Source organism: Podarcis erhardii, assembly GCF_964252035.2.
Source record: "Podarcis erhardii genome assembly, chromosome: 8".
Classification (NCBI taxonomy): Eukaryota; Metazoa; Chordata; class Lepidosauria; order Squamata; family Lacertidae; genus Podarcis; species Podarcis erhardii.
In genome coordinates this window covers 51,041,802-51,059,501 of record NC_138499.1, presented here as the reverse complement: position 1 = coordinate 51,059,501, position 17,700 = coordinate 51,041,802, and the positions used below count along the sequence as shown (strand labels likewise).

At 41.8% G+C, this 17,700-nt stretch overlaps 1 protein-coding gene across 1 annotated transcript; it reads right to left on the bottom strand.

Moving 5' to 3' along the window:
• Positions 1 to 274: 274 nt before the first annotated feature.
• IMPA2 (inositol monophosphatase 2) lies at positions 275 to 17,215 on the bottom strand. The gene is made up of 8 exons (XM_081873546.1): positions 16,907 to 17,215; positions 14,504 to 14,637; positions 12,052 to 12,156; positions 10,987 to 11,032; positions 9,076 to 9,184; positions 7,675 to 7,783; positions 6,785 to 6,936; positions 275 to 5,138 (listed from the first exon to the last, which is right to left on the bottom strand). Exons 1-8 carry the CDS (start codon positions 17,012 to 17,014, stop codon positions 5,023 to 5,025), a joined length of 879 nt encoding a protein of 292 aa, XP_081729672.1. The 5' UTR covers positions 17,015 to 17,215; the 3' UTR covers positions 275 to 5,022.
• Positions 17,216 to 17,700: the final 485 nt, after the last annotated feature.

The window sequence follows — 17,700 nt, the reverse complement described above, 5'->3', positions numbered from 1 at the left end:
GTTTTGACACTGGGTTCCAGGTTGTACTCTTAAGCTTTTGGTTAACAAGTTACTCATTTCAGATTTTACATATATTTGAAGAAAAACAGCTAGTAGCTTTCAACAGTTACCTCACCTTGAATCTGTCCAATGCTCTGTTAGACAGATAACACTACATCTTGCAGCAAGGACTTCTGTGAGTTCACTGTACATTATATGAAGCAGCACTTCCTTGACCAACCAGTTTCATGCAGAATGTAAGTGTTTTGACAACATACATTAATACTTCTAATAATTATGGATAATATTATTTAATTCAATAGTAGGATTTACAGGATTTTGCTGCAACACGTTAATTATTCCTCATAGCCCCATACAGAGGTAGAAATGTCTGGGTTACCAGATTTTACAGCAGTATTTCACAGATATGAATAGGTTTAATAGTGAACAGTTAATGGTGCACAATTACTGTAAGAATCACACAGTATAGACAGATTCATAATTTTTATGTCTAAACATTGTAAACTAAGCCATTTAAAGGAAACCCATGCGCTCCCAAGTTCTTTATGTTGGAATAACATCACACACAAAACAACTCATTGTGCAGCACCTGAAAACAAAATACTTTGTGCTACCCAAAAATAGCAGAGTTGCTATTTTTTAACATTTTGGTTGTCAACATGGCCAGTTTCCTTCTGCTACTTTTTCAGTTGAAAACAGTAATGTGTATACAAAAAAATAACCAACATAATACCAAGACTTGTTAGACTCAGCTTCAATCACTATTTTTTCAAAGGATGGGTTAAATACTGTATATATATTAAAAATGAATGTACCAAGTCCAAATGCCATTGTTCTTTGGTGCTGTTTTTCTCTTGTGCCATGATTCTCATAAACCAACCCTCTCTCCAAGTTGCTTATCAAAATCATTCTAGGGAGAAGAGCAGTAGGGGGGGCAATTGGGGGGGGCAATTGACAACCCTCCCCCTCAAGTGACATGGCTCCAACTAGCAACTATGCCTGCTATAAAAATGGAAATGAAGGAAATGAAAAGATGCATGAGTAGCACAACCTGTGCTTGTCTAATATATTTTACTGTATTCAAATGGGATTTAGGTAAAGGTAAAGGGACCCCTGACCGTTAGGTCCAGTTGTGGACGACTCTGGGGTTGCGGCACTCATATGCAATTTACCTTCCTGCTGGAGTGGTACCTATTTATCTACTTGCACTTTGATGTGCTTTTGAACTACTAGGTTGGCAGCAGGAACGGAGCAATGGGAGCTCACCCCGTTGCAGGGATTCGAACCGCTAACCTTCTGATAGGCAAGCCCTAGGCTCTGTGGGTTAAACTACAGAGCCACCCGCATCCCACAGCGCCACCTGTGTCCAAATGGGATTTACTCCCATGTAAATGTGTATAAGGGTCAGGGGTCCCTTTACCTTTACTTTAAATGTGTATAAGACTGTTTGAATCTTGACTCATTCAATGAATTAACTTGGTCTTAGGCAGGCTCTCTCCACAATCCCCAAAATAAGGATATTACTACTCTTAGAGGACTCTTACAAGGTTTACACATGAGACATGGAAAGTGCTTTGAACATTCTGAAGTGCTATATAAATGATAAGTGCTATTAAGTCAACAGTGCTTTAACTGTACTCCCTCAATTTTAAATATTTGTACAGTCTGACTTGCAATGACAGACACACATCATGGTTTAGGACTGGCACAGCTTCAGTTTGTTTGCTTCAGAATTACTGAACAACAGATTGCCAGCTTATTTGTTAATTAAGGTACCTGCATAGTAATGACTGGGGGTGGGGGTGGGGGTAAGGAGATGACTAAGCAGTAATAACATCTTCTAGTCATTGACAGAAAAAGCTATAACTTGCCGATTCCCCCCACCCTGCCATTTAGCTGGTAAAGCCACAGAAAACCAGCAAAGGAGTTGGCAGTCCTTTAAACCATAAGATAAGCTATTAGGACAAGCATTCAAGCACAGCATGAGTTTAGTGTTGGCACTAGTATTGGGTTTAGAGTTTGTTTCCCCACTACCTTCGCTTTGCCAAAACACACACAAAAACTATGCTCAAATTAAAAGCTTGAGACAGACACAAAGGTGATCCACAAATGTTTCTGCATTTTTAGGGCTTTCCTGCATACAAGTTCAATTACACAAAAACTATTCATTTATTGTGCGCATTCTTCATGTCTTTCTTCAAGTTTTCACTTCTGTTGGAGACACCACAATTTCCAAACACTCAAATCACAATACTTTATACCTGGGAAAATGAGACATTTCACACAGATAACACATTCATTGCCATTAATGTTCAGACTGGAACAGAGCAAACAACTCACAGGCACCAGAATATTTTTGCAATGCAATTAACAATGTGTGACAATGTTTCCATCATATGACTATATAGTATTTTGGTGAACCGGATGCACCAAATTAAAGGATTATTTCTGTGGCTGCTTTGCTTCTTAAACCATACAGTGCTCCAGCAAAGAAGCTCTTAAACATATACAAAAAATGCAACAGAAGCAAGGCTAACATGTAGCAATGTCTTGTGATTTTGCAGACCCTTCCATTCAGAATATTTATTTATAATATTTGCAAGTCACTTTTTCCATTCACAGAGTGGGTTGTGCTCAGAGCAGCATACATCACCATCTTATTAATATTCTTTGGGTCTTTACAATCCTTTTTCTTGCACACACATATAGCTAAATGGAATAGTAAACCCCTCTTAGACAGTAGGATGTCTGTTTATAAAGCCAGGGTTGTATTTCTATGGAACAAAAGAAAATTCCTAGTCCCATATTTTCATATTGGGACCAACTGGCTCAGTCTCACAATCCCAATCCTGAGTATTTGTGCTTAAAAGTATCATTAGTTTTAATGGCAGTTATTTCCAGTGTGTTTAGGTGTAGAGGATCTTAACGCGACACAGACTACTTCAGGGGTAATGTTCTACTATCTGGGTTTTGGTCATGATGCTGACTTTCAGTAGCTGCAGAAATTACAGCAATTATCCACACAGTTACTGTGGATAACCGTAGATTCACATCATTTCTAAGTCTAGCTCCCACAAAGGACAGATAAGGAAATAAATATTTTGTGGGCTGTAGTTGAAACAGCATGCATTGATTTATATGACTGAATGCTCTGCCATACAAAAATAAACAGAACTGCTACATTTAGGGAACTTGTATGGCTAACTTAGGATCATTCCTCTGACGTACTAAATTTTGGTTGGTTGGTTATTGTTTTTTGGTACAGAGAAGCATTCAGTCAGTCATGTGAGCCCACACCTGCAAATGGTAGAGTTCAGGAAGAGGTTTACCACATTATCTGCTATTTGTGAGAACTAAGCCTAAGTCATGACCCTTTCCTGCTCAAGCACTCAATTCCATGGTTCTCTTAGCAACTGACTAAACACGGCCAAGACAGAAGATTCTGATGCTATTTTCAATAACTGGTTAAAATGCTTTGCTTCAGTCCTTTGAATATATATCCCTTCAGAGCCCTTTTCAAGTATTAGCACCCAGTGGAAGAGATTTTCTTTGCTAGCGTTCTATAAACTCCACTATCGAAGGCAGCATGCCTCTGAATTCCACTTGATGGGAATCAGAAGAGCACCATTGAACTCAGGTTCTGCTTATGAGCTACACAGAATCGCAGTGCTAGAAGGCTTCCCCAAGGGTGATCTAGCTCAATTCCCTGCAGTGCAGGAACCACAGCTAAAGAATCCCTGAAAGGTTACCATCCTATGAAGGTTTTTCAAACAAGTCTCTTAAATATTGCAGAGTGCTTGGTGTTCCCTTTCCTTCGCACCTGTCCAGGTTGGGCCCCCGAGAGATGCCCACTCAGCTTGCCTGCCTCCCCTCCTGGCATTCTTGCTCACCCCCAGCTCTGGTGGTGGAGAAGCAGGCCCCCTCTGTCCTCGGGGAGCCAAAGGTGGGGTTGCCACTGGGCTCCCCCCTCTCTTAGAGGGGTCCAAACTGTCTTTGAGCCAAGGGAGAGAAGGCTCAAGAGTTCAGGGCTCATGGCATCCTAAGGCTGGAGGGCCCATGGAGGGCAAGATGAGGCCTGATCTTCCCATATAGACATCTAGCTGGCCACTCTAGGATTCTGGACTATATGGGCCTTTGGCACGATCTAGTAGGACTCTTCTTATGTTCTCACCTGAATAAGATTCCTCATCCCCATAGTAATGACTCAACGTGTGTGTATGGCTGCCAAGCTAGTTCTGTGCTCAGTGCTATTACCTAGGTTAAAACCATCACATCCTTATGTAATGTTGTATTGAATTTTCTAGGTCATGAAACAAAAACACCCTGCTGTGATTTATGTTGTGCTGCTTGATTGAAGCTGAAGATTTTCAAATGTTGGAAAAACAGCTTTTCATCTTCTGATCAGCACCAATATCTACTATTTAAGTTACCCACATAAATATAATACACCGTTCAAGGATATGTGCCATTGCCACTTTTGACTGTGCTACATAAATGAGTGTAGTTGTTTTTTTTTTTTTTAAGTAAATAGAAGTGTAACTATCTAAGGTTTGTTCTATACATGTACTTTTAAGTTTAGAATTCTCAAGCACTGTTGAGTGTGAGTACTTTAGGCACACAATTCGAAACAATTTTCCCTTTGCTGCAGAAAGACTAATTTACCTGAGATCTGCAAAAATAAAGTTTTATTTATATTTGAATGTGGTACAAACCCCACTTCCCCTCTGCTTCAGCCTAAAAGAGACAAGAAGCCAACTCAATCTGGGACACCTGTGATTTTTTTTAAAAAAGCATAGCTGAAATAAATTCTCATTAAAAGGGGTCCAAGAAGCTTACAAAAATTAAAAATTTCCCTTCACCTTCCTATAATGCAAGCAATTTTTCTTCATAATACCTTTGCTATATAGACTGTATTAAGAAACATACAATTAAACCATTTATCCTATAAGCAAGCCATCCTGAAGGAAGCAATGTAGTTCCAAAAGGACAAGTTTCCTTGTTTTCAGGAATATGTAAGTCCAGTCAATTCTCATCATCTCGCCTATAGTGAATTGTCTGAATTTCCTGAGCTATGAATGCAGCCATTTCCTGGGTACCTGCTGCGACCACTCGGCATGACATTAGATCTAGAGGTCCACCTACGAAAGGAGAGGGATTTGATCAGTCAAACAAAGCACTTGAAGTTCAAAAGTAATGCGAGACTCTGTCCCCTCTGTGACTCAAACCACTTCCCATATAGTACAATTCATCAGATGCAAGACCTCCATTTCACAGGAAGACATTAAGGAGCAACGCTTAGCTGGAACACACCCACCTTCCCTCTATCATAGGATGGGGCAACCTTTGGGAGATAGGTAAGTTGCTTGTTCTAGATAGGGTTGCACTTCCTCTGAAGGAACATGTGCCCAGCTTGTGGGTACTCCTGGATTCATTTTTGTTACTAAATGCCCAAGCATCCTCTGAGTTTTACTAGCTGTTTGGTCTGGGATAGCCTGACTGCAGAAGTCCATGTGCTGGTAACCTTGAGGCTCTATGTGCTCTATGTGGCACAGCCCTTGGGTCTGCTGTAAATCTCCAGCTGGTGTAGAATGCAGCAGCTACACTGCTGACTGGGACACATGGCTGATAGCATATGTCATCATTGTTAAAAATATGCACTAGCTGCCCATCTGTAATTGAGCCAGGTTCAAGGTCCTTGCATTCATTGTAAATGAACATCTTAGGTCCAGGATACCTTAAGGAATGCCTAAACTCTTATATCTGAACTTGATCACTGAAAGCATCTGCAATAGCATAGCTGGTTGTCAAGTTGGTGGGATTCATCTGACAACAACAACAAAACTGAGACGTTTTCTGCCCAATAAGGGTGGAATGTTCTGCCAAAAGACATTGAGCAGGCACCTTCAGTTTCAGCCTTTTAACACCTCCTGAAAAACTTTTCTATGTCACCAGACTTATGCAGGCAATCTTTCCATATTACCGTATTTTTCCGTGTATAAGACACCCCCATGTATAAGACGACCCCTATTTTTTGAGCCCAAAATTAAGAAAGAAATATTTTAAACACCAAACCGAACAACTTTGATATTTTATTAAATATTCAAAACACCGGTATATTTAGTACCGTATATTGAAACATCAAACAGTGAGGCAAGCTGTGTAATGGCAGCTGCTCCTGTCAGCTCAGTGTAACTCCATTGTAGCTGCGGCTCCAGCTCTCCCGCCTGTGTGCTGCACTTTTGTCTCAGTATTTACAGTATGTACCGTATTTACTCCACAAGTGCTGGCAGATGCGAATGCTGATCAAGGAGCTGCGACTTCCAGAGCTGCCTGAGTGAGTGCGCTTGGGGAATGGGGGGGTCTGGGTAGCCAGGGGGCGACTGAGGGAACCGGGTGGAAAGGACAATGTCCGGAGTGGGAGCTGCTGGGGGAGGAGTACCAGACCAGGGTTTGTCGTGAGACCATTAGTGAGGTGAGGCTGGGGGAGGGAATAATATGGATGGTGGCATGTATTTAATTATATTTTTAATTGCAACATTCCGTGTATAAGACAACCCCGAATGTTAAACTAAATTTTTTTGGGAGGAAAATATTGTCTTATACATGGAAAAATACGGTAATTAGTTGATGGTACCTGTATGTAAATGTTATGTTTAGATAGATAGATCGATAGATAGATAGATAGATAGTTGTAAACAGCTTTTTTACGATGTGGTGATATGAATATTTTTATAAATAAATGTGCATTATAAACATGTGTTATAAAAATATTTTTTTTGCTTACCTGAAGTATCCATTACAACACCACCTGCCTCTCTGATAATAACTGTAGCTGCCGCCAAGTCCCAACAGTGCAAGCCAAACTGGTAATATGCATCTGCAGCACCAGATGCTAGAAGACAGAGCGCCAACGTGGAACTTCCAATGACACGAACCCTACAATAAATCACAGGTGGGAGCAAAAAGACTTGTGAAAAGAACAAAAACCATTGATAAAGCCAACCCATGAGGATGTGCTCATGAGTCATGGTTAGAAAAACAAGTCATCAATTTTAACCAACGATTTGTTGCACAGACAAACTGGCATATTCACAACAAGTTAAAATATTATCTTAAGAAAAGCCAGTCATACGTTTCCAGGTGTTTGTCTCAACATCTTCCCTGTTCTTTACAATGTTATCATATCCAGCAAGCAATGTCTGCTTGTCCTATTCACTTGACAATGTAATACAAGGCTGCCCCATCTTCATAACGCCCAAGCAAGAAGAAAGAGGAGGGGGTGCTAACTGACTTCTAACACTGAAAAGCTATCTTGATGGTGCAGTGAACACTGGTGGAGGAAGAGGAGTGGGGGGGGGGAGCGCACCGGCAGGGTGCCATCGTGGCTGCCTCCCCCCCGCTGGGTGCCCCACCCCCACAGGCGACACATACTCCGCCCCCAGGACGCGCACCAGCCTCGCCCCCCCCCCCGGTGCCGGAGCATGAAGCTCCGCCACTGGCAGTGAATGGGGAAGTTGGTTCAGAGGGAGTTCTGTAAGTGCACCAGAATGCCTGCAAAAGTTTAGGTTCACTAAATTTAAATGGATGGCCTCAGTAACTGAAATGTTAATGAGGGTGCTGGTTCTTTTCTTTACAAAGGTTTGTGATTTATTTACTTTTTAAAGAAGATCTTACCCATGAGCTTGGGCCTTAAGCAATCGCTCCATGTTGCTGAGAAATAGTTTCAAAGTGTCAGGATCTCGTTTTGGGCCAATCTCTGTTAAAATCAAGGCCTTTGAGATATCTGCAAGACAAAAGGTTATTTTGTATTATTGCAACAGCTTTTCAAACTAGGCACTGTCCTATTTCTACTGTGAAGGATCTTTGGATATTTTACAATAAGATCGCTTCGCATGTTCATATATTACTGTTCTTTTTTATGAGTCTTGCTTATTTCCAAAAGCTTTCAACAAAATTCTGTGTCCTGAAATTATGGAAAACAAATCTGCTTATTACTTTTAGCTAAATGAATTTATTTGGAAGCAAAGTCTTACCCTCTTAGAATCTCAGCAGATTCTGCAATAATGTTCAGTCAAAATAATTCTACATCCCATCAGCTCTAAGCCTAGCACAAAGTACATTTTAGATCTTGCAGTAGAATATATAATTCCTATCATATTTGCAAAATTCATATGTGCAAAATTCAGAATAAATACTACCACCATGAACTAACATATTATTTTGAAAAAGCCTCTAAAGTGATTGCATATCCTCATGCTGCTATTTCAGAGTTGCACACATTAGAAGCCTATCCCAAGTCCTAGTATTCCAGGACCAGTTAACTGAATTTCAAGCTTTTGGACAACTTTTCTTTAGCGTATACATACATACTTCACATACTACGTTAATTTTTTTTAAATTTTCCATTGAGAAGTCTGCTAGTCTTCCTTAATCACAATAAAAAGTTTCTCTACTTCCACTGCTAGAAATCAGTCAACATATTTTCCAACAAGAAATAGGTAATAAATAATCTAGAATTCCACCAACTCTGCAGGCTGACAGTGCTAATCCACCCTAAGTAGGCTGCTTCATTACTGCAGCCCCAACATGAAATAGGGTACACTTAAAATACTTTCCCTGCAGTGGCTGTAATGTTTAGAATACATTTTTTCAGGTAGTTTTACATAATTGTACAGAGATTCATGCCAGCACCATTTGTAAGATATGAACTATGTCCACTCACCTATCACTCAAGAGCTGCCTAATCATAAGATTAAGCAAGGGTCACCAGTTTTGTTACAGCCAAATTTACAGTGATTTATAAAAGCCTATTTTAAACTATTAAGCTCAATAATTAAAGTATGGTATAGAAAAGAAGGACTACTTAAATAAATGTAAAATATATTCAGTTATGCAGAAGATACATCGAAGGTGCAATCTTATGTGCACTTACCTGGAAGTAAGCTCCACTAAACAGAGTGGATCTTATTTCTGAGTAAATATGCAGAAGATTGCTCTGTAAGTCTACCTACATACGGTAACGACTCTCTAATAATACAATATTCAAAATATTTCTTTTAGAGAGCTTAAACCAACCTGTCACTTTTGATACCTGAAGCCTTTTGTCATTACAAAATGCCCCTTGACCTCTTCTACCAGTGTATAATCGTTCTTCCGTGCAGTGATAAATTACACCAAATTCAAGCTTTAGCATTTTGGGAAAGGAAAAAGATCGTGAATGCAATTTGTATTATATATATATTGCAATATAAACAGATTATCACTATATAAAATGCATATAAATGGCAGTTTATGCTACTGATAATAAAGAAGAAATGGTTTTGAGCATGCCAGACTTTCAACTTCACAAGGTACATAAAATTTCAATAAGAAATTAGTTAATCCATCTCCACAGACATTTTAGGGCTATTTCTTACATGTTCAGAAAGACCCTGGAAATCTTTTCTGCAGTGATGACAACAATGAGCCAGTGGCGTAGCGTGGGTTGTCAGCACCCGGGGCAAAGCAAGTAATTTGTGCCCCCTAAACCGTGGATTTGCACCCCCTAACCCTAACCCCCAGATGTTGCGCCCGGTGCGCCCGGCCCCCCCTGCACCCCCCATGCTACGCCACTGCAATGAGCAAGAGCTCAACACATCAAACATATCACACAACTGCTTAGTTTTCAAGTTAAGCACCAGTTACTATCCAGATATAGTGCTGGCACAAAAACTCTTGTTTGCTAAGTCTGTTGAGTGGTGCTGCCTGGAGTAGCAGGACAGAGGCTTCAAGTAACCTACGGTACAAAATCCATAGATAAAAGGTTCAGTATCCCATCTCTGCTTTACTACTTGACATCACCCCTATACCTTATTTTACAGTTGCTTTGAATAAGTAAGTCTGACACAGGCATGTGAAGTTGTATCCTAAGAGTTACTAATATCCGGTGTTGAATATACAGTACAGGAGTAGTGATAAGAACTAAATGCAAGACTATTATCCCTACCCAACATTTCTTTGCCAAATATTATTCTATGGAACAGCTTTGTCCTTTCCACCTGCCATCTAGCAACAAGGGTGTGTCCCAGCCAACAGACAACATTTGTTGTTTCCCCTACAGCGTAGTCCTTTTCTGTTCTAGTGGGTTCTGCATGAAGAAAGACTGCATTGCATTACCATTGCATCTGGTGTAATGCAAAGTCAGCTACTCTGCCCTTGAAGGAATAGTATCAAGGGCAGACTTATAAAGGCTGTCAATACAGGTTTTCTAACAGTCAAGACAAGAATGAAAAATTATGTTGTGGCACAGGTAGGTAGATGGCAATAGAAAAACAACAACAACTGGTAAGTCTGCCACTTGATTGATGAGCTGGAAGCTGCTTGCGCAGTCACTCAGGAAACGAATAGCATGGCTTGATCTGACCTTTCCCTTAAGTATGACACTCCTAAATGCATTTACTTGGAAAAAAAGTCTTGTTGATTTTAATGGACCTTATTTAATAAAAGAGACATACATACATACATACATACATACTCCACATTTTTCTCTGACAGGGACTCAAGGTGGCTTACAAATTAAAAATAAGAAAAACATAGAAAAAGCCATCATTAAAAAACAATTAAACATTGATAGAATTAAAACATGCAAGACTACTTATAAAAACAGGTCCCTGAAACAGGGATTAGCTACCTTTACATTCTGCCAGCCATAAAGGCAGGGTGACTTATACATACTCTTTTACCCAAAGAATGATTCCAGAATCCATTCATTTATGGTAGGTCATAATAAGACTACTCACAACACCGAAGGATTGGTTTCAGGATTATGCAGATTGGTGTATTCAAACCAAGGTTATAACAGATTAACACTTCAAGATAAATACAGTAACCTAAATGGCTTTCTGTGAACTTTGTTATTTGTTATGAAGCTCACAAGATTCTCACTAAGTTTTAGATATTAATCTTTCACTTAATCACGATAGCAGCAGATAAGGCTTTATCCTATACCTCTTGATTAACAGCAAATCCAATGCTGACGGCCACAGTCGGAAACCTGTGTAAATAAAACCAGTTGCGTCTGTTAGTACATTCTCTAAACAGTTAATTTCAACAACTTTACCTGTCAGAAATGCAATTGTGTTGGTTCTCAGCTAAGAAATCTGAGAGTCTTAATTTCTTTGTATCTAAAGGAATTGCACCATTTTTACTTTTTACCTTTTAAAAACGAGCCCAATGGTTAAAGAATTAGGGGCATCCTGATCTGGTGGATCAGTTTAGCAGTGACCTTTCCCCTGTAGCTGAAGCAGAAATAGCTGACTTGACTTTGATTCTCAGAAAATCCCTTTCCCTTCTTCAAATCTTAGGATGCTGTGCAATTGATCAGAACTTGACAACTGATTCAACTACAACCGTCCCTCCCTCTTTTGAACTCTCCACTGAGTTTCAAAACCAGTTTGCCATGCTAATGGCAGGGAGAAGGAAAGTATACTGTTAAAAGCTATTGTCCTTAGGTACATTGTACTAGTCCAATAGTTCTCTGGATTTCAGCCAGAGCCTCTGATGATAAGGGACTCTTTTAGAATAAGGTTTTTATAGGTAACTGGTATGCTGAACGAAGGTGCCAACCACTACAGTTGTTGATTGTTTGTGGTACAGCAATGGTAGCTCCAAATTCTTGTGCTATTTAGTAACTACACCCTTTTGGTACTTGTCCCTGCACTTGTGTTTTGGTGCTATTCAGTTCGGTCCACCTGTAATAGACTTCCACAAGGCACTACAAGGGCAAGAACCTATCTTGATAGTAGCCAAACTATGTAACAAAGGAAGTGAGTGTGTGCACTCCCCACACAATAACACTTGGGAAGCCCAGTGTCATAAACTACAATCGAGTTTGTGCATATGCACTCATCAGAGTCTTCCTCCCAAAGCACTGGGGCAGAAGTTGACTCAAGAAAGTAACCTTATATGCAAACAAGCCTTACTCAAATAGGTTGGACACAGAAAAATAAAGCACGACAGAGAGCTTGAGAAAAGGCAGACGTAGCTTTTTTGCAGCACTGTTTATGTATCTACCTATGTACAAAATTACAGGTGCCATCAACAGGATCAATAATCCAGGTAGGGCTGTCACAGAGAATGCACTTTGAACCAGCAGCGGTAGCTTCTTCAGCAATAAACCTATAATGGACGAGAAAATTAAAACTGAATTATTACTTATTGGAAGGCACTTAGGCACTGGCATTCCCAAACGTAGCTGTTTTCTGCTACATTTGGCCTCAAACAAGCATCAGATAAAGTACTAAAAGTTATGCTAAGGGGATCTATGTGAGTCTTTGCATATTATCCAAGAGCACATATAGAAGGTGTTCAAGTTACTTTCAGGGCCTCTACGGAGGTTTCAGGGTCTTACACAAAGGGAAACCCATGTATCTTCACTCATGAAAAGCTGTGTGTGAATACAATGTAGCAACAGTTTGTACATCACAACAGGTAAGAGGTGTCATTTTGGATGACAGTCAGAAGCACATATAGAAGATATACAAGTCAATCTGCAATGAGTAGTTTTCTTACTATTGAAATAAAAACTATTGAGTAAGATTCAACCTTTGTCCAATATATGAACCGGGCAGGCACATGAATAGAAAACGTCTGTTCATCACTATCGTGTCTTATTTGGCTTTAAATCGCAGTGTGGGTTCCCTAGTCATGCGATTGCCATATTTGAACATCACACTAAACCATGGTTTAGCATGAAGAGAATGAGCTGCACCAAGCTTTGGCCTCCCTTTCCAGGACACAAGGAGATCAGAAGCCTAAACTGCAATTAACGCTTACTATGATTTGTTTCCAAGAACAGGACCATTTTTACACAGAACACCACATGTATTTTTGAACATGTGCTATACATGCACATGCAACCCTTGACCTTTTGCTGCACTTTGTGTACATTGCAGCAATTAGTTTCAGCTTGTGCAAAGGACATCAAGCTTTACAAGATTACCCACACCTGGAAGAGTTACAGTTTTCCCACCATTTCATAGCTATTATTTCCCAATTAAAACTAGATGGCAACTGTCTATTGAAGCTTAGTGCTATACTTGTGAAAACAACCTTCAATTCCAGCCTATATAAAGGGAAGGTTACTGTTTTTGTTGCTGCTGTTGGGCTTTTTTTCATGTGAACAGATGTCCACTAAGATTAGGCTAAAACTACTATATTCATTTCATTACGGGAAATCTAATCTGGATTTGAGAAGACATTGGAGGCAGGAGAATTAAAAAAGAACACACCCTTTTAACATGTTGTCTCCCGTCCATGGCCAACCAGTTATATTCAACAACTCTCACCTGATGTTTAACTGGAGGAGTAGAATGGTTACAGGAAGGTGGTCCACCTTTCGTTCTCCTGAGGACAATCAGTCACCCTTTCTCTGCCAATCAACAGAGGAGCAGGGGGCAGGTACCTCTCCATCACAGGACTGTGCTGAGAGGAAAAGCCCTCCCCTCCTATCCCAGCATCGTGATGGTGAAGTAAAGTGTTCCCAGTTCTGTCTTTCCCCACTCATTGCTTTGAGAAAAGGGTCGTCTCTCCCCACCCAGATCTCTACTCACTTACTTTCCAAATGCCCCAAGTGCTCCTTCCTGTTGCCTGAGCACTATAACCTCCTAGCTGGGGTGCTGTGCCAGAGGGAAAAGAAGCTCTTGGTTTCTTCTGGGGCTGGTAGATCACTTGAAGCATCTCGGTTCAAATCCCCAATTACCACAAAACTCATTGAATGACTATCTCTCAGTCTAACATGTCTCAAAGCACTGGGATGGGCTATACATTTTATTGCATAACTAGGGATCCAGCTAGGTTGAGGGCTGCATGTCAGTGGTAGACAAGGCGAAAACCACACGTCCCCATGCTCATCCATCCCCCTTTCATAAGTTATTTACAAATCTTCCCTTCTCTCCCCCACTGCTAGCAATCTGGCAATTAGGTTTAAAACAAAGGCCCCCATTTGCATTAATGGGATCTGTTAAGCCTAATTGCCATTCTGGCTCCTCACAATCTTTAGAAGAGTAGCAACATATGGGGAAGGTTAACTCACCATGGCTAGCTCTCACCACCACAAAAATCACTCCCATGCAGCAATTAGGGTTAAGAAAAATGGTCCCAGCCAATTGCTTCATGGGGCTGAAACAGATGAGGGGAGGCTGCAGGATGCATGCAAAAGCTCAATGGGCTGCATCTAGCCTACAGGCTGACAGTTCCCCATCCATTTATGACATCGTCAGACAATTGGTGGCACATTTAAGTTTATCACCAACGGTACGCTTGACAGAACTGTAGCCAATCCCTGTTCTCTTACTAGTGTACGTGAGGTGCATGTTTGTATCATTCAGTCACTGCATTCATACAATGTGTGAAGCAGCTTATTAGTATTGCTATTCTCCAAGCTTTCTTATTCACAGAATGACATTTTCAATCCCAGTTCAAAACATACGTAACTTGCCTAGGATAATACCATAGCTGGACCTACCTGTGAGAGGGAAATTTTTCTTTCAGAGCAGAAACAATTAAGTTTTCCACAAAGTGATCTGTTTCTGTCACAAGATCTGCTGCAGAAGTTTTGGTAGACACCTGTTTTTCCTCAGTGAGAGCTTTGCTAATAATCTAGAAAAATTAAATCAGAAATTACTTTACCATTTCCCTCCACAGAACTCTCAACTGACTCAAACGACAATAAACAAAAAAAGTTCACAGTTATGCCCATATAGAATTGCTTAAAAACATCAAACGGGTTTTGTAAAATCAAATAAAAATTATTCCCCTCACCATAAAAAAATCAAACTGGTACTGCTGTGACATGTCACCAATATTTCAGAGACACTGGTCTGTGCTGATGTACACAATCAGGATGTAAAAAGCCATTCAGTTACATTTTCAACATTTAGAACTTTGCTGCGCTGGAAGCCACAGGTTTGTCTCTAAATTATTATAAGCACAAATGTATTTTTACATATTGTTTCACAGTGATTTCCATGGTGAAATTATCCTGAAGAGAGTAGGTAAGATGTTTCATCACTCAGAGGATGGGTGAGAGGCAGGGCTATCTGTATGTGGTATTAAACACACACAATTGTTTCCCGAGAACAATGGGCCTTCCCCTTGACGACTACCAAAGCATTTGACCAAATTCTGCTTTAGTAGCTTGATAGCTATCCAAATTTTACGAAGGAAGGGGAGACTTCAACAAGATAGTATTTTTACACATTGTTGTTTCAACTGAAATCAAAAGGAATTGCTTTTGGATTAAATCCCTTTCCTTCAAAATGGTTTCAGAATGCGACCCTATGGTAGCAGGGCATGCTTACCCAATTTACCTATTACTTCTGCTTTAATTTGACAACTCAGAAGAAGCTGTGTTATACTGACACAGGCCATGGGGCCATCTAGCTCAGTAATGTGTATACTGACAGTGGTTGTCCACCATTTTAGACAGGAGTCTCTTTCAGCCCAAGCTGGGGGTGTCAGGGACTAAACATGGAATCTTCTGCTCTTCCACAGAGCTATGGCCCTTCCCCATGACTCCTCCTGGTAACTGTTCGGAAACTGCAGCTGGTACAGAATTTAGTGGCCAGATTGCTGACTGAGGCAAGTTGGGTCCTGTCCTTGTGAGAACAGACCTCACATTTCAGGACTGAACTCTGACATTGAAAAGAAATTACAATCAACCTGGCCTGGAAAGAGAACCTGTTTATTATATATGGGATCATTCTTACCTTCAAATACTGCTCTATTTTTGCATATTGATGTACAGTAGTTCTTACTGGGTCATTTTACTAGGATTTCTTATAATGCATAGTTCCCCTTACCTGTATGTCAAAACACCTTTTCAACTACCAGTTAATGGAATGCTATTCGCTAGAAACTGATACAGTATTTCCTTTAACTCATTTTTTTTCAACCTATACATTGCCCTTTAAAAAAGGGGTCACATCTTAATAATGTGGCTCCTTAAATGGTATCTGAAGTTGGCAATGGAAAAGCAAGGCATTCCTAGTGAAATCAGGAGTACAGACTCTTACCCAAACTCTTGTTGAATATTAACAAGATACATCCTTGACACTGAACACATTAATGCAGATACAACAATGATGAAATACAGATTACTCCCATTTAAACCCACTCAACAACCTCAAATTAATGTGTTGGGTTTTTTTAAACCAAGTGTTCCAACAATGTTTTCTTTGATATTTTACCATGGGCTACTTTTAGGCCAGGTAGTTAAGAAGAGCCATTTCTGTAATGTCCAGAAATGCAAGGTAGCTTTCCTTTGCCCTTTTGTTTGACCTGGCCCAGTTGAATCCCATTTACCTCCTAAACTGTTAATCCACAGTTAGCCCACATCTGACTTCATTTCTGGAAAAAGTACTTCTGTCCACCAGTTCTCTCTCTTTCACCAGCATCTCCCCATTCTTTTCTCCACGTGCAATCTTATGCACTTGCTCGGGAGTAAGAGGGAGCTATTAAACTAAATGCACCTCGCGTCCCCGCCAAACATGCACAAACTCGACCGGCCAGCCAGAATTGACAAGGCTGCGTGCAAAAGGCTTGCAGTACTCAGAAGCTCTGTCCGCAACCAGGAGACCTGGCCCTTCGCAGCCCAGCAGGTAACTTTGTGTGTGTGTGTGTGTGTGTGTGTGTGTGAGAGAGAGAGAGAGAGAGAGAGAGAGAGAGAGAGAGAGAGATGCAGCGATTTCTCAAGTCCCACACGAATCTCAAAAGGAGGCAGAGAGGCATGTCAATCCGTGTTTGGAGCTTCTTCTTGCTTACAGACCCCGCAGGGCCGGAGGAGGGGCGGCAGCGGAATGAAACGCCGCCGCCCCGCTCCCCCTTGCAGCCCTGCTTCGCCAGAGCCCCCCACGTGGCGCCTGCTCACCTGTCCGGCCCGGAGCGCCAGCTGCACCGCCACCTCCATGCACTCCTTCCAGGGGTCGCCCGGGCTGGCGGCCGCCTCGCCCCGTTTCTGCTCCCCGCTGGCCTTCATGGCAGCCGCTGCCCCCCTCCCTTCCAGGGGCCCAAGCGAGGCGGCCTCCCCTCCTCGGTCCCCAGCGCGCGGGGAGGGCGAGCAGGAGGCCCGGGCGCAGCGCTCGCTCGGGCGTCGCTCGTGCAACTTCCCCGCCGCTTGGCTGGGGCTGCTGCTGCTGCTGCTGCTGCTGCTTCTCCTCCCGCTCGCTGCTGGACTTCTGCTGCCCCGCTGCGTCCCCGCTCCGACTTTCCTCGTCCGTCTGGCTCCCGCGTCCTCTTTCCTCGCTCGGGGAGGCGAGAGAGGCGCTGACGGCAGAGGCGCCGCCTCCTTGGGCGAGAGTGACGGCGCTTTGCACCCATCCAGGAGCGGCAGCCTCCTCGCCACGCAAAGCCCGCTCGCTGGCTGCTAATTTTAGGACGCCGTTCAGACTGCTTGTGGCAGCAGCCGCAAAGGCTGGGCCCTTGAGCAGAGGACGAATCATGGGCTCGGGGGTGTGTGTGTGTGTGTGTGTTTTTGTGTGTGAGAAATAGGATGTGGCTCACAGGAAGTTCCTCGCTTCTTTCAGGCAGCCGCCCGCCTCAGTTTAAGATCTGGTCTCACCCTCACCTCTTCCTCTCTGAAGTTGCTTCTGACTGCAGAGCACTTTGTCATTGTTGCTATACAGGGTCGTTCAGCTTGCCAACCCCCGGCGCTGTTCCCATCGC